Source organism: Pipra filicauda, unplaced genomic scaffold (genome assembly GCF_003945595.2).
Source record: "Pipra filicauda isolate LSUMZ 115617 unplaced genomic scaffold, ASM394559v2 scaffold8_size5757611_pilon, whole genome shotgun sequence".
Lineage (NCBI taxonomy): Eukaryota > Metazoa > Chordata > Aves > Passeriformes > Pipridae > Pipra > Pipra filicauda.
Genome location: NW_024105087.1, coordinates 5,538,994 through 5,563,585, shown reverse-complemented (window position 1 = coordinate 5,563,585; position 24,592 = coordinate 5,538,994). Strand labels below are relative to the sequence as shown.

The following is a 24,592-nucleotide window of genomic DNA, read 5'->3' as shown; positions in this document are numbered from 1 at the left end:
GAATTGGTTAAGGTTTAGGGCTGGACGTGCTCCAGTGACCTCAGCGGTGGGAAGGTGGCTGGGGGTGAAAATTAGAGAAAACAGAGAATTTGTATTCACATCCCAACAGAACTTATAACGGTACGGAAATTACAGGGTAAAATGAGGGTGCTGCTCCCAGGATGGAACACAGTCGACACGCTCCACGATGACTCCCCATACAACAATAAGCACCCACTAAAGGTGGACGGAACAGAGGGTGGAGCAGTGGAAATCCCTGCGGGAAGGGGAACTCAATAGCACCTGTCACCCAAGGGAGATAGGAGAAGATGCCCTGCTGCTGAGCCAACAACTGTGGCGAAATCTCTCTCCTCGGATGAACTTGTTTCATTAAAGCCTGACTGTAACATTAACACACACCTCCCTCCCAAAGTTACCCGCCTCCAAGGCACAATTACCCCCAACCGGGCGTGTGCCCTCTGGTTTTTTTGACTGTACCTTGAAAAAGGAAGCGGAAGAATTTTACACCAGTCAGTAACAAAGGTATTTATGACTAAAGTCACTCAAGCTCCATCTAAACGTAAATAAATAGTATAAAAGTAAGTTGAGAATGGAGGAAAAGTTAGGGAAGACTCCACCAGAACTGCTGGGATCAGTTGACAGGCGGAACCTGTCTTCTCATTCTATAGGGACATCTGTTGGGTAAGAACCATACTCTATGCATGCTGGATACTTTTACTGGGATTAGAGCTTGTCTGTTTATTGCTTTAAATACATTTTTGCAGTCAGATACTGTCACTGGCAGTCTTCAAACCTTAACCTGTCACAGTTTGTATCAATAAAGGGTGTTATTCTGTAAACTGTTAGTGTCAGTCCTTCCCCTGGGCTGGCAGTTACCTGCAGCAGGAACACACTGGAATAAAGTGGGAAGACCCACTGAGGGGTCTCCCTTAGGCTCAGCTCCCTGAAAAGGGCAGTCAAATTGCCCCCTCATGCAGTGGGACTGTTCAGTGAAGGGTCCCCATAACGGGACGCTGGCAGACTGGTCGGGCACAAGGGTCTCGGCTTTCCTGGGGCACTGACAGACAAATCAAACACTAAGGGTCGAGGTGACATCAACTCAGGGAGACGTTAACAAAGCTTGGGATGCAGGATATGCCACTGACAGTGGACACAAGGAATGCAGGATTTATGGGCCACAAGGACATGCAGCAGAACTCCCAAGATAAGGAGAAAGCTAATAAACCCAAGTCAGCAACTGTGCTGGAAGCAGCTCCGACTGGGTAAAAGGTAATTCCAACAGGGGGAGATGGGAACCACTGACTCAGGGACCCCCGACCCAAGAAACCCACCCACCCAAGAGAAGAGATAGACTGAGCATGAGGACTAGTTAGCACAAGGAGTGAGAGAGTCATTAACCAATAGAAGATAGAATACTAATTATTAAGTCACATTACTATGTGACTTGTAGCAAATGAACACCGGAGGGTGACCACAACAAACCCACCTTTGTTCAGCAACAAGCTAGGTTTTGAGCCAGATAAGGGAAAAGGCCAATAAAAACCAGATCCTGCGAGGTGGGATCATGCTTTTGTTCATGCCAATGTCCTCCCTTACACAGCTGGCTCAGGTGTAAAACTCCCTCCCGCCCCAAGGGAGGTGTTGGGACATTGACAGGGAGGCCTCAAGGTGTTCATCCCTTCTGATAAGGCACAACTGGCTCAACTACATTGGTGTGAAAAAAGCAGTCATGTCTTAAAAGGGCTCATAAATCATCAAAGACCTCCAAAGTGGCCCCAGACTCATTTCTGGGGCCTTCCACCACAGGGCGGTGTTACATCAGAGAGTGTAAACACCCTCCCTACCTCCCCCCCCTCACCCAGGGGAGATACCTGGATGTTACCACTTGAACCTGAGTGTGTATTAACCCATTGATCTTTGTGTTTCAGGGGCTTTCCCCACCCCCAGTGGATCAAGACTGTGACCATCACTTCAACCAATGGACATCAAAATTCCAGCAGTCAAGTCTCCACTGTCTACTCTTATCCTCTCTTTCTTTCTTTTCCATATATATTTTTTTTAAGTGATATCTTTATACTTTTATATTGTTGCATTTCTATAGATAATAACCAATATGGCTACATACCTCCTTTTCATTGCAACCAAACTGTTCTAAAATAAAACCTACATATATATATATATATGTATGTATATATAAACACACCGGTCATTCAGTGTTGTTTCCCTCTAACCCGCCCCAAGGGATCTATTAACAAGAACCTCAGTCACCCCACCTTCAGGGGCAGAATCATAACACTCAAGCAAGGTCACTCTAGAACACATTGCACAGAATTGCATCCAGATGGTTCTTGACTATCTCCAGTCAGGGAGACTCCACAACCTCTCTGGACAATCTGTTCCAGCGTGTGGTCACCCACACTTCCTCATATTCAGATGGAACTTCCTGTGCATCAGTTTCTGTCCGTTGCCTCTTGTCCTATTGCTCGGCACCACTGAGAAGAGCCTGGAACCATTCTCTTGACACCCTCCCTTCACATATTTATAGGTTTTGATGAGGTCCCTTCTCAGTTGTCTCCTCTTGAGGCTGAACAGGCCCGGCTCCCTCCGCCTTTCCCTGTAAGAGAGATGCTCCAGTCCCTTAATCATCTTTCTTGTCCTCTGCTGGACCCCCTCCAGGAGCTCCATTTCTCTCTTGTACTGAGGAGCCCAGAACTGGACACAGGATTCCAGGTGAGGCCTCACCAGGGCTTAGTAGAGGGGTGGGATCACCTGCCACGACCTGCTGGCAATGCAGATGGGAAGCAGATGGGAATGCTCTGGGAAGCAGATCTTTGCCAGCCCCTCTGCCTGTGCTGTGCTTCAGGCTGACCCCTCTGCTGCTGCCATTTACAGTAAATGAGCAAGTTCATCCCTGACAGAGAGGACACTTGGATTAAAAGTGACTGATGTATCTCTCAATAAGAAGGGAAGTATGGCATTGCTTTAGCAGTCTGTTAACTCACCAAGGGCATCAACCTAGGAGTCAGGTGAGATGTAGACATCAAGTTTAAGCAATGTCCACCAGCAACATTATTTTAGAGAGCTTAACTCCTACGCTGCAAAGCAAATGTAGATTGCAGTAGCTGAGAGAACTGTTACTCGTTGGTGATTCTCTGGCCTGCAAACTGATAGCTGAGCCAGGATTCCTAAGGTTTGGATCACATACCTAATAATAGCCACTGGGAGTCCTCCTCTTTACACTGTTACACACACCTCTGACCACTTGGGGCTTCTTGCCTGCACAAACAACAAATGATCCCGGGATCCTATAGAGCAACTGTCATGTGATTGAAGGGTAGTTTTTTGAGCAGCCTGTTATTACTAATATAAAAACAATAGGCTAGATTAAATAAAAAAAAAAAGTTAAAATATCCTGAGTTCAGAGCGATTTCAGTTACAGTGCCCATCTTAGTTTTTGTCACACCCCTTTCCCCTCCCTTGGACCAATCTCTAAGATTGTAGAGATGTTCCTCCAGCCTCTAGTCCTCTTCTGAGACAAGATGCCTCCATTTATGCTGTCAAATAATTAATTCTTTCAAAGAAAGAGGAATAGTTTTGTTCTGTTGTGAAATCTGAGATTAAAAGGAGGTGAGGAGGTTATGCCACCAGTGAGTTGCTACTGTCCCTTGTACAGAATTGCTCCCTTTTGCAGCTAGAATGTAAAATGTGTTTGGCTGAGGAGAAGGAGCACGAGCAAACATATCTCTATAGCCCCGTGATCAAATAAGTAGAGAAATGCTAGTTCTAGTGGGGGGGTGCCCTGATTTGGGCTCTGACTAGCGTGCTAAAAGGTGAGTTTAAACAGCTGTTCAGCAGGGTCTGCCAACAGCTCGTTTAACTGATTTTGGTCTGGGTTATGCCAAGAGGGTCAAAATGAATTATAATTAGATCTGAGCTCTTCAACAGCTTTTAACTTCTTTTATTTCAACGGCCAGGACACACCATCTAGTGGCTGAGGGCATTCCTAGTCATTAGATTATTGTACTCTGCTAGTTATAAACTGACACTCCCAACATTTTGCCAGTGAATTTGCCTCACAATACTGCCAACAGCCACCACAGTTCCTTTTTTGTTGGCAGAACCTCCTTCACAGGGATCCACTGGAACACAGCTGGGCCCTGAAGCAATGGACGTGCAATAAATAACCTGAGAGTTTAACTTTTGTCCCAGATGTGGACAATACCTGGATATAGAAAGAAAAGTTCACTTTACTGAGAGACTAAAGTGCTCTTTACTTAAAAGAATTCACAGTTCTTCCAGGGGTCAAAATAAAATCCTGAGGGCAGTTAATGAAGCTCCTCATTCACTTCAGGTTTCTTGGTGGTACTCAGTATTTGCCCTCTCCTCTTGCAGCAGCTTGCCTTAGCTTGAGATAGTAAAGGTACACGTGGGAGTTTTGACTGTCCTTTTTGAAATTCCTCATTACTGCAGTCATGAGACTTTGGCATCAGCCTTAACAAATCAGTAAGATTTGACATAAGGTGACTCCACCCACCCTCCCCACTCCTCCTTCTTCCAGGAAAGCTGTCCCTCAAGAGCAGGAGTTTTGGAGGAAGGTGGCTTCCCATCGAGAGGACAGCACTCATTGCCTCTTTTCTGCGCTTGATTTCCAATTTAATCCTTTGATGGGCTGATCTCAGGAGATCTCAGGAGGCTCTTGGCTTAAGTCACTTTTATGTGAGCTATTTCAGTGTGGTACTCGAAATGTCATCACTTCTGTTACACTTGTAGGGATAAGGATGTTGATTGGATCCTTACATTTCATCCAGCACAGACTATTTCTGGATGCTCCTTTTCCTTTCTGATGTATTTGAAGACCAGCAAATATAATTGAATTTATTTATAGTAACAGAATAAATTAAAGATGTTTCTTTCTATAGAAGCATTTGAAAAAAGGTTTTGGTTTTCTTCTTTTGCAAGGACAAGTACTTTTAATGTGCTCTTCGGATGTGCTCAGTGAATGAATGCACAAGAGCCCAAGTTCACAGTTATTTTTATTTAGCAGATGTAGAATTTTCTAAGAAAAGGGATTCTGAAAATAGTTGCAAGTCTCTGGACTTGTGTAGCATTTTAAGAATAGTTATTTCTGTCTTCCCTTGAAGGCATATTTTAACATGTTAGTCCCATGAAAACGCAGACTGTTCAATGTCTAAAAATTACATCTACCAGGTTTTAAGTTAAGGAACAAATTAGGGAAAAAAGAGTGAGTCTAAGGTTTTCTCATGTTGCTTGTTATTTTCTGAAGAGATCAAAAAGTTTCCAGGTGTGCCCTACTAATTTAATGACAGGTAGTTTAAAAATGCTTTTAAAGTTTCCGCGGAGATACTGTACCTCTGATTCCTTGTGGGGGCTTTGTCCTTTGGTGTGAGGCCCCACATCCTCCATTTTTGCAGGAAAAAGTCCTGTGGTTTTGCAAGGAAAAGCTCTACTATTGCAAGACTTGACTTTGCAAGTCTAAGAAGAGTTTGACCTCCCACTAACATATTTCTTTATGATAAAATACAGATGGCAGAAATGTTGGAGGCACAAAGGACAGCTTTTCGGGAGACAGGATTCAAGGACCCTGTATGTCACACTGAAAAAGCAAGTATTAACATACCCTGTTGAAATCATAAGGTCAAATGTCTCATCTATCTTTGCACTGAAATGAAGCTTTGACACAGCTGCTTTTACCACCAGTTATCAGAGTGCGACTTTCTCACTCACTTCCAAGCCCTTGTTCTCATCAAAACTATAAACTGAAAAACCTTAAGAAAAGAAAAAGAAGTAAAAGCTTTCCCATTTCTAGCTTGTGCTTGGATTTTATCCTTATTGAGTGCCTGATGGTAGACTGGGGCTTTAATGTGGAGATCAGTGTGTGTTTTAGGTTGTCTGGATGATAATAGGCCTCATCCAGCAGACATGTCATCATTGTATTTGTCTGACACAAATGCAAATCCTCTGCATGAGAACCCTCTGCTCTGCCAAACATGGGCAGAGAAACTCTGGACCCTTAATGCTAAAGGCAGCAACCTCAGCTTTATGAGTGGTATTTCTGTAGGAGCACCCACTTGACATCCCTACTCATAAGAATCGGAGTGGCTGTGGGATTGCATCCAGTGCTTGAAACGCTGCTTGACCATCTGGGTCTGTACAGAAATGTAAGGTCGTGCAGCCCTGGGATGGCAGTGGCTGGAAGAACGAGCCCTTGGCCTGTCTGGGTAGCTGAGGGGACAACTGACTGACTTCTGCGTCGAGCTTGTCACAGAAACCCAGGCTCTCCAAACCTGTAGTGACGCTGCCTGCACATCCTTGGTCCAGTGCTGAGTGTGCCCTCTGCCTTGTTGGGCTGGCTTATCCAAGGGGGGAGGTCAGAAAAAACAGGGAGCACCTTGCCAGCGGGGTTGCAGAGAGCACTAGCGAGCAGCAAAGCTGCTCTGAAGCATTTTGATCTGCCAAGCAAGTCTTAAACTAAAAGCCATGTCCCTGCTTTCTCTCTCCCCGCAGTCGTACACACTGTGCTTAAGGGCTGTCTGCATGTCCCAAGGCAGCACTGCAGGAAGGTTCACCAAATGTCACAGAGCTTCTATATTTACCTGTCTTTATCAAGGCCCCCAGTCAATCATTCCAGGCAGCAAACAAATCCAGTTGTGATCTCCCAGCGATTTGCCTGTATGTTGGGCCCTTGACTCCCAAGACTGCTTGAGGTGAGGATATACCGTGCGTTTTGTTTTCTGGCAACAGGTTTTTCTTCAAACAGTATGATCTCAGGGTGTGGTTTTGTTACTTGCTTCTGCAAGAATAAGCTTTCCTTCTTTTCCCAGGCTCTTACTTGTCATCAAGGGCATAGTCCTACTGCGATTTCAATTAAAACGTTGAATAAAAAAAACACTATCGTGGATTAACCCCAGCCAGCAACCAAATACAAGGGGTTTTTATTGTATGCAGAGTATACTGAACAAATAAATATAAATACTGCTTGTATTTATCCCAGTGGCTTAATGCTTGGCAACAGCTGGTGCATCAGCCTGGCACTGAGATCAGTTTGCTCCCTCAGTTTCAACCCAGTTGCCACACAAGGCTTATCCTCTCTTTAAGTATCTAAGTAAATTTAGGTCACCATACGTTGTTCACATAGCACACATACAATTTGTGTACCTGTCTATAATTTATAAAAGGCAGGATGGCAATCAAGCCAGATTTGGAATGCTCCCAAGTTGTTCATTCATGCTTTTGTCTGAAAACCAGTGTCTCACATCCTTTTGTGCTCTCTGCTGGTGGAGATTTTCCCTTACTGGCACGCACTGCCTTGTGCAGTTATTTTTTTCTCCCTTCTGTCAAGGGAGGCAGAAATCCAGCAACCTCAGCAGCAGAGGGAGTTGTGGGGATAAGAGATCAGTTGCCCAGTGGTCCTCGTCACCTAAACTCTTCTCTGGTCTGTGTGGCATTCCCGATCCCCTCTCCATGGTTTTGACTGGAGCGGAGAACACAGAATAGAACTCTGAGAAAAGACAGTGGTAATGGGAGAGCTGGACGAGACTTGCACTCCCCCATCTCCCCGTGATCCCCTGGTGCCAGAAGGATATCCAGTGGGTTTTCCCAGTTTGAAAGTGCTCAGGGGTCACCTGGGCCAGACTACATAAAAAAGGGGCGTTGTTTGCCTAGGAGTGAGAGGAACTAAAAATTATGTCTTCTCTATCCCCCTTTGCTTTCTGTATTGTAGTTTGGAGCACGGGGGAATTCAGGAAGGAGGCCATACCCTAGGGGTCAGTGCCTTTGAACCGTTGCATGGAGAGGATTCAGGTGGGTGAGGTGCCTTCCAGGACAGCCCCTGCTGCTGCTGTACAGAATATATGGCTGTATAACGAGATCTCAGCCAGTTTTGCCAAAAAATATAAAAGTCTAATTGAAGGGGGTAATCATTCTCCACCATCAGGGTCCTGCAATACAGAATGTAAAGAACGTGGTGAAAAGATGCTCATCAGAGGACAACGTAAGAATTCAAAAGCACAGACAAGTTCACTCTGCAGTGAAGCAAAGATTGTTTTTTTTCCAGCTCAAGCAGTTACATTTCATTAAGACATTTATTGATACTGCAAGTGAAGCGAGATGAAAAGTTATGAACATTTGGTGATTCCTATGAAGAAAAAAAGTGTTTGAAATGCATGATGTAGACAGCCAGAAGCCAACATTTTCCTAAAAAAATTATAAAAATACTTGCAGATTATAAACATAACTGCAAGAAAAAATAGCAGCTAACTAATAAAAGCAGCTTAATATATTATGAGTATATGGTGTAAAGTTTCATATTTTTGCAATAAAATCATACAATATATATGCAGTGGAACAGAGCTGTTCCTGCTCTCAGGGGCTGACAGACATCCCTGTAGTGCTCTCAAAGGCTGGAGCCGTGGCTCGTGGTTTTGAGTTCAGGAGAAAGTGCCAGACACTGAACAAGCCCTCAAAGCCCCACAACTTGCACTTACCATGGAAATGCCAGTCTTGCATGATCCACTCAGCAGCCACATCATTGCTCACACTTTATTTTCCCCTAAATAAATAGCATTTACACATCCCCTGGGTTCACTGCATGAAGGCAAGATGGGAATAAAGTTAAGAGTACTGCAATGGCTTCATCTGTAGCATAGGTGAGGCAGAGACTGAGGGTGATTCCTCCTTCCCTGCTTCACAACAGCTTAGGCACTGCAGAAATCATGCAATCAAAAATGAGAACATTACTTTTGTACGTATTCCTTCAAAAAATTAAAAAGATTAGAGTCCAGAACTCTGACATTGCTTTTCCAACTGTTCAACAATGGGTTAATCAATTAGGTTTTGTTTTTAGAGCAGTTTTTATTCACCTCCAGTAGGACCTGTGGAGGTTTCGTAGGTGGAGGAAGGCACTTAGCATGCAACCTTGCAGCATTTTAAGGGACAGAGGGACTGCAGAAAGACGTTGTCTTTCTGCTACTGCATGAGGGACCTTCAGAACAGTTTCCAGAAGCATAATGAATGACAAGGTAGGAAGATCCTGATGGAGTGGAGGGGTACTGATGAAAGGTCAGAACTGAGAGATTTATGCAGATAAAATAATGCATGAACTGCCAGGCTACCCTGGCTCCTCATAAATCTTCTGTGCTTCAAGTCCTCTTGTAGACAACCACGAGGTGCTGTTCCCAGAAATGGAAGGGTGTGGTCTCAAAGTATTAAAAGTTCAAGGCAGGTGGTTTCCCAGCAGGAATGCCCCTTCCCTCCCCAGAAGAACAGTGAAGTTACTGAGGACATGGATAAGGAAGGGATGCTATTTTTTAGGGGATGCTGTTTTTCAGAAGGGTACGAGGTGTCCAAAGGAACCTTGACTGCAACAAGCTCCTTTCCCATCCAAAGGGGGGAGTATGAGGATACTGCTGTAATCACTTCAGTATCACACCCACCTTCCCTGCAGGCATCCACAACCAAATGCAGACCCTGCAAGCGCTGGAGTCCTTGTGCTCACTGCAGACAGCGGTAACCAGAGCTGTTATTCACTGCACACAATTGTTAACAAACGTTTTTTTCAGGTAACGTTAACCGTCCAGTCCACAACACATTATAGGTTCTTACACTGCTGTGTCAGCAGTTTGCTGGCTACTTTTGCCCCAGTTTGTCAGCATTACCATATTATTTTGCCTGATAATTGCTTACAATCACAAGACATTCAGGGACACTGGGTCAGGAAAACTTCGGGATCAGGAGGACTTATGGGTGGGGAAGAGAAAGCTACATTTTATTATTTCATCCCCCAAACCCATATCTGAGGAAAACAGCAAATGCTTCTTCAGTCAGCTTGCTTCTGAACACCTCTTTTTCAAACCCCCAGGCTCTTTGTAGCCTGAAAAAAAGCAAAGGATCTTTTTCTTTGTAGCTACAATTAGTTTCTAGGCTAGGACAGACAGCTTCCTGCCAAGGTGGTTCTTCTGCAGCCTGACTTCAAAAAGAATCACATCCTTTCCCTACTGACCTTTCTTCCTTTTGCGAGACCCACACCCCAGTTAACAATCCATCAGCATGGAAGGAGACAATGGGGAATTAAGGGAATGAGCCAAGGGATCGTTTATTACAGAGCTGGTGGGCATCTAAGGAGGATGCTGGACCCTACAAGGAAACACTAGTACTCATTTACAAACAGAACTCAGCATTTTTATTCTTTGATTGACTTCCTGCCAGTTTTGATATTTGCTACCACCAGAGAAGAGCGTAAAAACACAGTACAACATTGTTAACCAGTTAGGAAGGCTGGAAGGGAAAGCAAATCCCGGTACAACAGCAAGTGGCTTGGTGGAGTTTATCATTAAGATTTTTTTTTTTTTTAACGGATCAGCAATGAAGCAATAAATATGCTGCTGCACTGAACCAACAACAGGACTTTCACTAAGTTCGTGGTTTATTGCATTACAGTTTAAAACTAAATGTTATCCATCATCATACATTCACCGACCAGGTAAATGACACTTTTTCATGTGTTATATGCTAAATGGCTAAAATTATGCAGTAGCTGAACTAGACTAGGACTAGTAGAGGTAGATATTGAATGGGCAGTGCCAGGCAGAAATATTTTGTAAAAGTACTTTTTTGTGTCTCATTATGAACAATTAACAGGTGTAACACTTTCAATTAAAACAAACATCTTAGGGAAGTTATTCTAAGATGCTTTGGATTTTTCAGTAATATTTCTCTTGCAATACTCTTACAAACCCTTTGATATGGTCCCTAGTAAACTGGACAATCTTTGTCCTCCACATTTTCTGCCATGATTTACGTGAATACTAACATACAAAGCTAGAATCTTTGCGAACATACTACTCTTTGCTTGTACCACTCTAAAAGTAATACACATTTACAGCTTCCTTGGCATGGGAAGACAGCATTTATAGTATTTACAGCTTCAGTCATCTTTCTAGTAGTTAAAAAGCTATTTAATATTTAATCTAAAATGGGATTTCTATTATGCCACCTCGTTATAATTCACTTCAGTCTCCCTTTGCTGAGCTGCTCTATCAGTTGCTCCTTGCCATTCTCACTGCTGACTGTGTGTATGCTCCTGGGAAGAAGAGTCTCTGCCTGACACAGCCATTAAAACTGGTGTTTGCAGACTGCAGCTTTAATGTCCAGGAAATAAAGTCATGACAGCACGACCACAGGTTTTGTAAAAGAATACACCTTTCACTCCTCACCATATCACAGAACAGTTCACTACTGGAATGCTCCTGGAAGCAAGAGTCTTTCCCCAAGCTCAGCAATCATTTTCCTCCATCTGGAACTTCAGCTTTCATTAAAGAGCTTAAAGACTTCTCAATTCATTTACTAATAGACTGTCTAATTATACTACATTTGCACTGTTTTCCTGCACAGAATCCTAAAGCAGTGTGTTATCGCACAAGCATAACTCTTACTTCCACATAGTTCAAGCTATTATAAATTACCACGTAGGTCCAAACGGCATTTTTAAAGCAAAATTCCTTAGGGAAAAAGATTTCAAAGCCAGCTAGTTACCCCGTACAGAACACTTAGAAACTAACAGTCAAAGCAATCAGAAAAAGGGAAAAATAAGATTTTAATTTAGGTGTATTGAGCTGGATTGTGATATCCAGTGGTTTTGTTGGCATGAGTGGCACATGTTCAAAGCACAACTGTGGCGACACAATGCGAGCACTGCAGGAACGATGGCACCGCTGCTCCAACCCTCAAAGGCATCACGTTAAACAAAAATCTTCAGTGTTCTTATTTGAACTTGCTCACGTGATGCTGAAATTGTATTTGCGCCTCTGGCTTCTCAGGCCTGATCTCACCCTAACCTCACCCGTGTTTTCTTCTAGGAAGACACTGACAATTCAATCTGGCTGAAGGAAGGTGCTGCACCAGCTTCCAGGATCTACTGTTACAGCTGTAGCTCCTCCACACCTGGCAAACCCATACGTTAAAGGAAGATTTAACAGGGTAATTATACACACTTCATCAAGCCCTAGAGAGCCCCCTGGGAAACGTGGAATTTTTTCCCCATGCCAGGGGAAAAACTGAGTGGCAAACTTCCTTCCTGACACAGCAGACATCAGGACGTGACTCCTCCCCTATGACCACGGAAGTACCAATACCTCTACTGAAAGAAACCCCCATAAATGCAGAAGAATACAGAAGCTTTTAAGGCATTTAGGATGCAAAGGAATGAGCTGCTGAATAGATAACTTTGAGACAATTTTACCTGTTTGTTCACATGCATGCCTGTATGCTCTGTTCTCCACACGGAGGAGGCGAGTACCTCACGCACCATCACGGGGCGAATGACCACTCTCAGCTATTTACAATTTAGGCCCACTTCTGACTCTGGCATTGCTTCATGCAACATACATTTGCACCATCTACAGTCTCTCATCTAGGGAAACTCTGTTGTTTGAATTCCTCCCCCCCTCCCCCGGGAGATATCCACAGCATGTCATCACCAGTGGCTCCACTGATGGTGAAAGCATCTTTCTCCAGCAAAATTCATGCATCAAAACAAATCATGACTCATGAGTAAGCCAACACTGACCATGAATGCAATCCCTGCTCACCTGTGTTGTCAGCCAAGCATCAATAATTACAATTTTGGATCTCAGCACGCAAAGGAAAGCTTTCACTGCAGCACAACACTCTGTGCTACCACTTCACAAGACTCATTGCATTGGATTGTAACTTCATTTCCAGCTCTTAAAACTCTTCCTCAGAAGCTAGCCTTGCATCTAACAGGAGAGAGATGAAGATGAAGGAATAACAATTCCTTTGCCAATTAAAGAACCTTCGTCTTTAGGTGAACTCTTGGCTTAGTTTCCTTTCCTGGGATTGCAGTCTTCTGGAAGGGGATGAGGAACCTCTTTAATCCAAAAGCATCATCTCTGAAGCACTAATAGATGGCTTCAAGCAAGGTTATGAAGTAGTATCCTTGGGGAAAATCACGACAGATGGGTAGATGGAGGCTTTTGGAAGGCCCACTGAAATATCCTTTCCCACATTTGCATAATGACAGATAACAAGTAACTTCTTGATTCTAGTTCATCCATTTCAACGCAAAAACAGGCAGTGAAAAAGTAAAAGAAATAATCCCATTTATAGGCAGCACCCAAAAAACAGTATTTGGAAAAAACAGAATTTGCTTGATGCAATTCACAATCTGTTAAGAGTGAACACTCATCTGCCTCCAGCTAAGCATCAGAAGCCAAGGAAACGGCAGCAATACTCAGAGGCAAGGCCAAAAGCTTGTAGCTTGTGTAGGCAAGACTGAACCATCTTCAGTAGTTGCAGAAGACATGCAGTCCAAGTATCTCAGGCTGCAGAAATGACTGAGATTAAGACATACATACCAGACTCAAGTAAAGGCTCTGTAGGTATTCTAGTCCCTAAAAGCCCAGCAGGTTAAATATACAAATACAGCAACACAACTTACATTTCCGACAGAAACTACACTGCAAACATACACAAGGATAGTCTAACCATGAAAAGAAAGTGGAGCTGAATATACAACAAAAATCTGTTCTTCTGACAGTTAAAAAACTACAAATCCCAATAAGTCTTCCAGGATTTCTTAACTGTACATGTCAATATCGCTGAATCCCATGATGTGGAAGAGGAAGGCTGTGTATCCACATGACAGATACTCTGTAACTCAACTTCTGCAGCAAAGAAGGCACTCACTTTGTAAGCTGTAGTTTATTTCTGCTCTGTTTTATATGATGAACCTACAAAAGAAAACATTTGAGCACTTATCTATATTATTAACACAGTAGACTTGTAGATTGAAGCTTGACTTGGAAAACAAAATTCAACCTAACACTGGTGGAACTTAAAAGCCAAGTAACAAAGCATTCTGTGTTATAGGACTTCCCAGACATTCAGTATTTACATATAATGCATTTGCATTTTATACTTGATGATCACCCATCAGGAGTGACATTGTTAGCATGACTGGACAGCACAGTAAGCCAACCCTGAGCTGCACTCTAGCAAACCCATTCATTTTCAAAGTACAACATAGATTGGTTTAAATATTCACACAATTGTTTTTCAAAACGTTTTATTGCATTATATTTGGTACCTTATGTTTGACAAAGGAAATTACATTTGTAACTGCAGGAATAAGAAGCTGGTCTGTTATTGAAAAAAAATTTTGGGCCCCTTAAAAGTTACAAAGTCTTGGGCTTGCCTGAAACAACTGAGCAAGAAATATATTCTTAAGAAATGTAGGGCTTCAAGTATTACAAACCTGTGACACTGTGGAAAAGTTCCAGAGGTATCTAAACTGCAGCACTTTTTTATTTTTTTTTTTTTCTGCATAACATGAACAAGGCCTGCTGAGGTTTTAATCTATTAGTCTCTTGATCAGTCAAAATGGTAGTCAGGAGTTTTCCTCTTTGCAACTTCAAGCCATAGTATGTTCTCATTTTGTTTTCACTCTACGTGAAAAATGCATGCGATCTTTCTAATTAGTTGGTGCCACATCACAGTGCATAATTTTTATTTGGTTCTTGCATTACAGTTTTAAAAAGTTTGGCCAACCCACGCTGATAAGTTCACCTCAAGAACAGCAACGCTGATTCTCCCCTCCCCACCTCCCTCCCCCCCGCCAAGTTTAATCCCAGGAGAGACCGTTTTAACTGGTTCCTTCAGTTAAAAACTGTGGTGCAAGAACAATAAACTGATCGTGTACAGTGAATTTCAGAGACACAACAAGCTTATTGAACACACTATGTTTCTTAATTCTGCTTGATATCCTGTATGTCCAAGCACCCCCAACATAGCACGTATGTTGCAGGTTTCTCTGTATATTCTGATTCGCATTGCATACTTCCTATGGACACAATCATCCCCCGTATCAAAATCAGTCAGATGCTAAAGCCCCATCAACTCTTTGTGCTCAGTGAAAGAATCCAGTGCTAAAACAGCAGTTTTGCTGTCTGAGATAACAGTAATCTCACAAGACAAATTTAAAGTTAATATTTCTGCCACACACCTGCTCTGAGGGACACATACCCCTTCAGGTCTCATATAAATTAGTTTAAAAACATGGGTGGGTAGGTAGGTAGGGAGAAGGGTTGTTGTTTTTTTTTTTCCTTTTTCAATTTTAGCAGCTTTTAATTTTTAAGAAACCGAACAACCTATAACCAGTAATATGTTAGATATTTTATATATATATTTGTCAGCAGGATAAAAAAAAAAAGTAAAACTATTTGAAGGCAACCAGGTTGGTTTTTTTTTTCCTTCTGTTCTTTTGTGTAAGTTAGAACAATTCAGCAGGTGCGTGACAAAAATATTATACACCAGATATGGTCCAACGTCATTTTTTTCCAATAAAGTTGTTCATATTTCATTGGCCAGTTCTTCAGGTTCTGCAGAGCTGTCTCCATTAACTGTGATCTTCATATCCTCTTCATATCCAGGGGGCATGAAAGCCAAAGCATAAGGGAAAAGCTTATGACAATTTGCTCTGTAAGTGTCAGATGCTTCTTTACAGTCTCCAAGGCTACCGTCACATAAAGCTTCTAATACCTCCATACAAGTCTAATTAAAGAGAAAAATAAAGAAGGGTTATGTTTTTTTTAAACATTCAGCTGAACACTCACAAGCCAGAAATACAATACTACAAAGAAAACAAACTCCAAGTATTTTTTACAGGTTTCAAACAGCAGTTTTGCTGTATGAGATAAGAGCAAACTCACAAGACAAGTTTAAAGTAGTATTTCTGCCACACACCTGCCCCTATTCAACATCAAATGCCATTTTAATTAGACACAGCGTGAAATACAGGGTAGTCTGATTTAAAGAATGCGATTTAAAAAGAGATCCGAAAACCAGTTAGAAATCTTGACTGGAAAATGAAAACACTCATTTGTCACCTGCTCCTTTTTTTCCTAAAAAAATTTTTTTCTTACTAGTTGGCAACCAAGAACCCCACCAGTTGGGGGATACACTGACATAATGTACATAATGTACCTTTAGTGTTTGCAAATAAAACAATGAATACAGAACATATACTATAATTTCCTAGTAATGACTTCTGTGAACTGTGGAATATAAATAAGATGTGAAAACAGCATTAGCTGAATAACCATAATTAATGTGAAAACATTTCTGGTAGGGAAAACCCCCCACATTTTTACACTTAAGGTCATGTGAGTTGCTGAAGTGTGCCTGTAACTAGTGAATCAAATCAAAGTACTCTGATATTACCACATCCTTCAGATATATGCAGTTCCCTATCCATTTTTATTCGTGATTTAGAAGAGAAAAAGGAGATTTCCTGTGGGTTTTTTTTTTTCCAACCTGCACTGCAAACATCAGAAACCAACCTACTGAGCCTCACTAAAGCCTGTCAGCATTTAACATCTGCCTGTGCTGTGTGTGCAAGCATTAGCATAGTAAGTCAGTCTTTTCCCACTCCTATGACATTTGGTATAGCTTTCATTTCTTCTGTGTATTGAGATTAACTGCTCTGTCCTCCTGCTGTGGGGTTATGAAGTTCTCTTCAACAACCCCTTTTGCTCACATTTGCTCTTTGCTGGTCTTTACTAAAATGAAATGTAATAAATTTGATCTCATTGCACACAAAAATGCCTTTCAGTAAATGCCCTGATTCTCAATTTTTAGGGCACTTCCAATTTCCCTTCTAAAAGTTTAGCAGAACTCCAACTCTTACTTTATGTTGGCACCCAGAATTCACCATTTTCAGTTTTATCATAATGCAGCATACAGCATGTTTATACACTCTGAGCTGCTAAATGCTTCCTCTAGTCCTACCAAGTTAACACCTCCACAATGACCAGGCATTTTTTATTACATTTTAATCTCTCCCCAGTCCAATTCCCAGAATCCCACTCCCAGGCAAAAAACAGCAAAAAGAAGGCTGTTAACGCTAAATTAATTTTTGTTTTCTAAATCTATTAATAACCTGGCTTAAGCTCTGAGATCACTCAAACGGTAAAGAAAAAAATGCTATTCCAAAAAACAACACCCAAACAAGACAAGTTTATGAAAACTGTTAAATATGTACTTAGGATTTAAAACACACAAGTTTGTGTCCCATACCAATCAGCTAGCGTAGAGAAAGGATCTGAATCTTTAACATCCTAAACGAGTTTATAAATCTCAGCAATTTGCTTTTTATTGTCTCTTTTTCCCCTTTCTGTCTGGTCCAAAAATTCCACTATGAACTTAAAATCCTTCACAAAAAATTGAAGTTCTATTGAACCCAGTGTATTTCCAAAGAGACGTTTTTTTGGAAAATATCGATTTTTGCTCACGGAAGAACAATTTTATAGTAAAGTTCACCAATTTTACTTGCAATACATCTAAAAAATTCCTGAGTGCAGAAACAAAGAGGACAATAAAGAAATAAGTTTGCACAGCCTGCCAAAGAATCTCTCTAATAAAATGTGCTGGACACTCTTACATGATACAAGGAAAACAGTTTGCCTGGGATACAGAAATAGTTTAGAAAAAACTTAAAAAAAACCCTCAAAGGACATTTTATTCCTTCTCTGTTTTGCCAGGTAAGTATGTGGTCAAAGGAAGAAAAAAGACCATGTTTATTAATTTTTATAAGAAACATATGAAAATACAAAGAAAAATTACCTTTCTAAAATACTGTAAATTGCAAGTCACAACTGACAGTCTTCCCAGATGAACGTGGGGCAGTGGTACAGGGAGATTATTCCACGACCACCAGAATGGAGCAAAGATTCAAAATTTGGGAAGCTTTTCGTTAAACTACACACTAAGGCTAAAATGTGCATATGCAACTTTTACTAAACCTCAGGTAATTCCCACAGCTTGCAGAAAGTTGACTATGGAAAGCCTTCCCAGAGTCTGGGCCACTCCTAAGTCAATCTTTTTCTTGTGAACAGTCACCTGTGTGACAGCCAAAGCTCAGACAGACTACTGTCTTTTCTTAAAGGAGAGCTTAGCATCTTTTGCCATGTGAATTCTCTTGTGTTTAATAAGTTTTCCCACTACCTGTGGCAATAACATGGTTTCTGCTGTTGCTACTTTCATATTATCACAAAACTAAATTAATTTAGAAGTGTGAAAAGGATGTTAAACATTTAAGTTCAGAAGAACCTGACACCCCTCTCTCTCACAACTCAACCTCCTTACCATAAGGCACAGCAACCATGTCAGCTTCCTCTTACCTCCAAAATTTGCATAAAGCTCCCACAGATACACCAGAAATTGTTTACAATTTATTAATATGTTACCTGAAGATTTCTGTTAATAAGGGATTCATCCAGGGTCATTGCCAGCTCCACTGCCCTTTTCTGACTGGAAGGATCTAAATAGTACATCATTTTGGCAGCTACGGGAGGAAAAATAAGACTCATCACCAAGTCGATGACCAAAAGTGTCTTATATACAAACATAAAGTAGATCTAATAGGACTAAGAGGGGGACTGAACTCTCCAGCAGGAGTTCAGAATGGAACCACTTGGAGCACAAAGCTTGACACCTACTCGGGTAGACAAAGCACTAAAACATTCAGCAGACATCAGAAATTACAACAGATAGGGCAGAGAGGTCCAAACATTTGTACTACAGCAGCACAAAGATAAAATCAAAGAAAACCAGAGACAACTTGGCAATCATGTCAGAAGAACTGAAACTGAGAGCAGAAAAGCACTCCTGAGGGAAAGATTGTAACATCACCTGGGCTGACACTGAGATACCACTGCCAGGTAATCACAGAAAATACAGAGGTAGGGCAGAACAAGGATAAAGACAAAGTACCTGATAACCTATGTGGCAGTGAGTCATAGTTCTTTTTAAGAAAAGCTTCATTGAAGTTCTTTGGATTAGTTGCTCCAAAAAGCCGATTCATTTCTTGGTTTAACACTGTTCTAACAGCATCAGGCAGATCCTTACTTTCAGATACTGCTCAATTGGAAAAAAGAAGTTAACTGAGGTGGGCACAGGTAATCACAGTAAAATATACTTTATGTATTTAATATTTTTCATGTTTACATTATTAACATAATTGGAAAGGATCTCGAAGGAAGATGCACGAAATTTGAAAAGGTAAATAACTGGATCTGGTTGGAAAAAGCTTAACTATGACAGTTTTCTGATACTTAGAAAAAGCCAAAGCTTTTTTACACTCATACGGTCCCACTTTTACTAATTAAAATCTATGAGGCTCAGAGACTGTTGTCATACAAGCCTGTTCTGTATCTAGTTTGTAGCCCCCATCAGAAAGGGTGACCTCTGGGGCAAGGGAAGGGGCAGAATCTGTCCAACCTTTTACCAAAAAGGACAGAATTCAAAGCCTTCTCCTTGCACGCTGACACAGGCTGCCAGCAGAAAAGCAAGGTTCCTCACTGTACAGTTCCACTTCTTCACTCCCTCACTCTTTCAGGCTTCACCATACTACTCACAGTCCTGAAAAGACTTACTAATACTGGAATAACTCCTAAATCCAGCTGCAGTCATAACAAACATGCTTAGTTTTAGCAGGAACCAGTGGTTTAAAGGGCTTTCTAATATGTGTATTAAATATTTTGAATTATTGCCTGTAAACTAAAAATCAGTGATTGTATGCTGGCTCAGCATCACCTGGAAGTGTGTACAGATGAAGTCCTACCAAACAGACACATACCACTGCTGAAGAGATGAATCATACACTCGTGAAGCCAAGGATGACTAGAATCAATAGCAAAGGCTCTCTTCACAGACTGAAGCATCAGAAGGAACTTCTCTGGAAAAAAAAAAAAGTGTTGGGAAATTTCAAAAACCTGTGGTGGGAACACTACATTGTGTCGCAGGAGTATTTAGTGTTTGAAATTGGAACGATCAGAAGAAATTATAGCTGAGTGTACTGCAACAGCTGTTTTTTCTAACATGCACGTATTTAATCAGCCAATTAAGTGGATAATCATCAAATGTTCACACTTTGGTTTGTCACAGACTGCTTGTGGCTGGGGTGTCAGTCCAATGAATAGTTCTGTGTCTCAAGAGGGACTGGCTCCTCACATCCAATGAATAATTTTTGCTTAAGTTCTAATGTACAGCTTTACGAATCACAAATTTCTTGCTCTCATTAGTTTTCTCACCTACCTTTTCGAAAATAAATCTCGAAGGCAAAAAGATGCGTCTCTATTTTGTTCTTCACTAAATTCTTCAGGGGTGTTAAAAATTTAATGGCTTCTTCCAAAGGTGCTTCAACCTACGGATTCAAGGAAGTGACACACAACCAAGTCAAAGTTTAAACCTACTCTATAGCAACAAAAATTAGCTATTCCTGAGACATCAGAGAGTTACTCTCCTAAGGCAGTGCATAAGATGCTTAGAACCTCTTCCGTTACAAATTCTGCATATTTCACTCAATATTAGTGTTTAAACATAGAATAAAAAGTCTAAAAATTTGCTTTGTGATGGTTACAAATCACATTTTCCTATAGAGATAGAAGTCTTTGCTTTCTATCAGACATCAGTGGTGAACACAGCTGGAGCTGAACCTGCTCTGAAATGGGCAGTAGGGCTGTCCATGACAACCTACACACATAGGCCTGAGGTGATGGTAAATGACTAATAAATGACCACAGCATTCTGCTGACATGAACTCCAGACAGGTTCCTAAGAGCTGCTAGGTCATGGCAACATTCCCAGTCAAGATACAAACAGCAAGCTTGAAGCAACTAAACATTGACCAAGGTCTCCTGGTCTTACCCAGTGTAATCCAGTAAACAGGCAGACTGAACACAAATTAATTCTAGGCAAGGATTCTTAATAGGTTCTTCCATCTAGACATTCAGGATTAGTCAAACAAGAACTGTCTATTGTCCTTCCTGTTTTTGTTTTTATGAACATAAGCCACTCTCTAAGAAGCAGATAAATTTTTCGTGTGTCAGTAACAACATAGTAATGTTGAAGTGATACACTTGATGGCAAATAACTGAGTTGAAGACAAGGACAAACACCTTCCTGCTAAACATATACTACAGCACCTTCCATAAAAACAACTGCATTATTTCTGTATGCTGTTGATTTTACATATGTCACTGTGTACATCAACTATTTGGAACCCACAATAAACCAGATTTCAAAGCTATGCCTCTAATGCCAAAGCTATACACCTAAACAAGTCCGGGGCAACTGTTTCAGGAAAACTGTTTGCAAGTGATCAACTCTGTCAGAAATGGTCCTCTGGCACTAGGAACCAACTGCGTTTGGAAGTGTCGTGATTCCGATACTAACATAGGAATATAATTATATTATACAGACATCTACATCTTAAATACATAACTAGTTTTGCCAAAGGAATGCATTATACAGCTGCAACTATTCCCTATAATCTTGGGGACTGCTTAGTTTTCTCTGGGCTACCCCCCATGACGTCCCTCTACTCCAGAACTCAATTTCAATACACACCACTGAGACCATTTCAATCTTAACCAGCAGTGCAATTAGTTCTGCTTCTTGCAGCCAGTGAGTTAAACATTAGGAATACCAAAAATATTCTTAAATAACTAGTGCAGTTTAAGTCACTTGCTTCCTGGCTACAGAGTGAATTTCACTGCCTCAACCTTCAAATACCACCTTAAGTGCAAATAATACTCATTGTATGTGTAAAGTGAACATCATGAATACTCTATCTATCAGAACTTGGATACTATTCTACTATTGCTATAAATTAATTTTTCCAGTCTCTGTATTTTCCTTATCTTCCCCCGCATTTTTCGAGTGTTTTCCTGCTCCTTACAGGTATAATTTTTAGCAAAAACAATAGCTTTCTGGGTCACCTCCCCTTCATATATCTCTACAGCTCTTAATCCAGATCTCAAAATCTTTCTCAGTCTAGTGTACTACTATGTACTACTACAGCTGCTTTATCCCTTTTTTTTTTCCCAATCAAAACAAATGCAAACAAATCCTGTTAAAGCCTTCAGTGCTTCAATGGCTCTTCTTCCACAGGCTGACTATGCTTAATAAACAAAAAAATATTAGGGGACATAAAAGAGCAAATGATAATCACCTTACATATAGAACAGAAAGACTTCCATCTGACCAACCAGAAGTAGGGTATAATCAACAAGTTAGTGCAATACACACATGAAAATAGTTCCACCTGTAGCTAATGTTTAGGACTGCAGTAGGTGCCTGTCAGAACCAGGCACAAAAGCCGTGATTTCCACCATGCTGACAGTATATGTAACAACCTACCCCTAGAAAAGAATTCTTTTTAACATGCTGCCTGTGAAGAGAAGCCACACCAAAAAAAATAAACAAGTTATCTGAATGGCTTTCTATTTTTATCTGTGCTCACTGCAACTTCTGTAGCAATTTCTATGACTTCATTATTACATTAGTAAGCACCTTTGCCAGTTTCTCAGGGATAAGTTCTTCTTTAGGTCCTCCAATTTCTTCATCATCATCATCTTTCTTCTTTTTCTGATTCCTCTGTTGCTTCTCCTTCTCAGCATTCTTCTTTTCCTCCTCCAGCTGGGCTTTCTTCTGTGCTCTTCTCTGCTTATTTCGTAGCTTCTTTAGCTCCTTGTCAGACATATTCGCTGTACACACACAAAGGGCAAAACCAGACAACATTGATGTCTAATATTAACAGTCTCCATCAGTTGTCAAGACACCACCACCTTCTTTAAACCATATCTACTAACAAGCAGCGCTGCCATTACCTCTGTAGAAGCTTATTACTATCAATAATTACTTTACAGTCTGTGCTTCTGCTCCACAGCTCACAAATTCCTTAGTGGAATCAGGGAGTTGGAATTAGAACCACATGCTGAAGGTGGGACAGAGTAATTACTGCACGACTCCACAAATCCAGCACCAGGAGTAAAAGTGCACAGCAATACTCACTGATTTCTCCCTGAGGCATTACACATGTTTAATGTAGTAATTAAATGGCCTAACAAAAATAAGGTGAAATAGCTCCACTTTGGCATAGACAATTTCAGCTTTGCTTCTGATGCCCTACAGACATATTTGATTCATATTCAGATCCTCTCTTCCCTCCAATTAGAATAGGGAGAGTTAATTTAAAACACATCAGAAGTGGCTGCAATAAATTCTATTACACTTCCACCTGTCTTAATTTGAACTGAAAGCCACACAAATGAACTGAGATAAAAAAATACTAAAAGCTGACAAATTCCTACTGAAGGACTGATGAGCCTCTTCATACCGTTTGAGGTACCCCAAGCCACTTAAGTTGCTCTCAAATCAGAGATGAGGGAAAAAAAAATATATCAATAGATTTTAAAGTAATTTTTACATCACGAGCCAGATGATAAAATTTAAGTTGCTACCTAGTGAAATTTTTGCATATTCTTAAAATGCTCAGAATGATACCACCAGGCACATTGGCTTCCATCTGTTATTTCAGACCAACCACCATGAGAATTCCATGTTTTCACAGCCACTCCATAACACAAGCACATCTGTACTTAAGAATTACAACTCTCACTACAACCCCATCATTGTTTTACAATAACCAAGACAAAAACATGTATTAGTTAAACTTCAGCAGAACATCTACTTTTACATGCAGTCGAAGTTACAATTTACCCGCTTTGAGTTGTGTAAAACTTTTATTTTTGGCTACTGCAGTTTACAACTCCAAGAATGCTAGATCTTCATAAAATATCCACTAATTAGTGAAACTGCACAATTAATAAATCCTGAGGGTTGCATACCTGTATCAGCCTCGTGTTCTTTATTTTCATCTGTTAAGGGATTATCATGAAGTTTCAAATATATCTCTATGGCAATTCGTGCTGCTTTGAAGTAGAACGGATGCTGTCGAAGCACATCTTCTAGTTTTAACAAGTCCACATAAGACCTAAGGGTGATCTTCCTCATACAGTAAGTGTGGAAGTCAAACTGGTCGTCCGTGATTTCTACAAAATGCTAACACAGCGTAACATAGCATTATTTAGTCAGTATTAACAGTCAGGTACTAACCTGGACTTTTAAAATACGCTCTCCCCAAAGGAATCGTTTAGGAAAACTCTGCTGTTTGACAAATACAACCTAACTGTCAGAAAGGTTAACAAAACCCTCCAAAAATAAAGTCATGGTGAAAAGAACAGAAGGTACCTTAGGTCAGAAACAAAATTCACCCATCTGACAGCCTCATAACAGCAACTACCCTCTGACAATTAGCAGTTTAAGGGGAAAAGGTCCTACTTTCATTGTATATAAACTTCACTAATTCTTTTTCAACGAAAAGTATAATTTTGACTTCCACTAAATACCATGGCAATGAATTCCACACTTAAATAATAGGTAGTGTGACAAAGTATTTCCTTTTGTTCAAGCTCTGCTTTCCTCATCATCACCTGATATCCCTTTTTGTTTGAGAAGCAGTGAAAAGCCATGCCCCTCTTGAACTTCTACACGTATTTATGATCTCATACGACTTCAGCCTAAACTCAGCTGTTGTTTGTCAAAGCTGAGGCTAAAACAGTGAGCATGACAAGCTAAGTACAGTCTCTTTGTTTTGAAGTTACTCCATGCATATTTTACCAGCATGTTTTTAAGGAGGTGTGATACTGAGACATAA

General features: G+C 40.9%; 1 protein-coding gene across 1 annotated transcript in view; it reads right to left on the bottom strand.

The window, feature by feature from the left end:
- Positions 1–10,423: 10,423 nt before the first annotated feature.
- NAA15 (N-alpha-acetyltransferase 15, NatA auxiliary subunit) overlaps positions 10,424–24,592 on the bottom strand; it is a 41,917-nt gene continuing 27,748 nt past the window's right edge. Inside the window, exons 14-20 of the mRNA XM_027729670.2 lie at positions 23,724–23,937; positions 22,387–22,580; positions 20,128–20,236; positions 19,670–19,768; positions 18,805–18,948; positions 18,279–18,376; positions 10,424–15,585 (exon numbers count right to left, since the gene is read on the bottom strand). Of these exons, the coding sequence (XP_027585471.1) occupies positions 15,385–15,585; positions 18,279–18,376; positions 18,805–18,948; positions 19,670–19,768; positions 20,128–20,236; positions 22,387–22,580; positions 23,724–23,937 (1,059 nt within the window). The 3' untranslated portion in view covers positions 10,424–15,384. The remainder of the gene's footprint in view (positions 15,586–18,278; positions 18,377–18,804; positions 18,949–19,669; positions 19,769–20,127; positions 20,237–22,386; positions 22,581–23,723; positions 23,938–24,592) is intronic.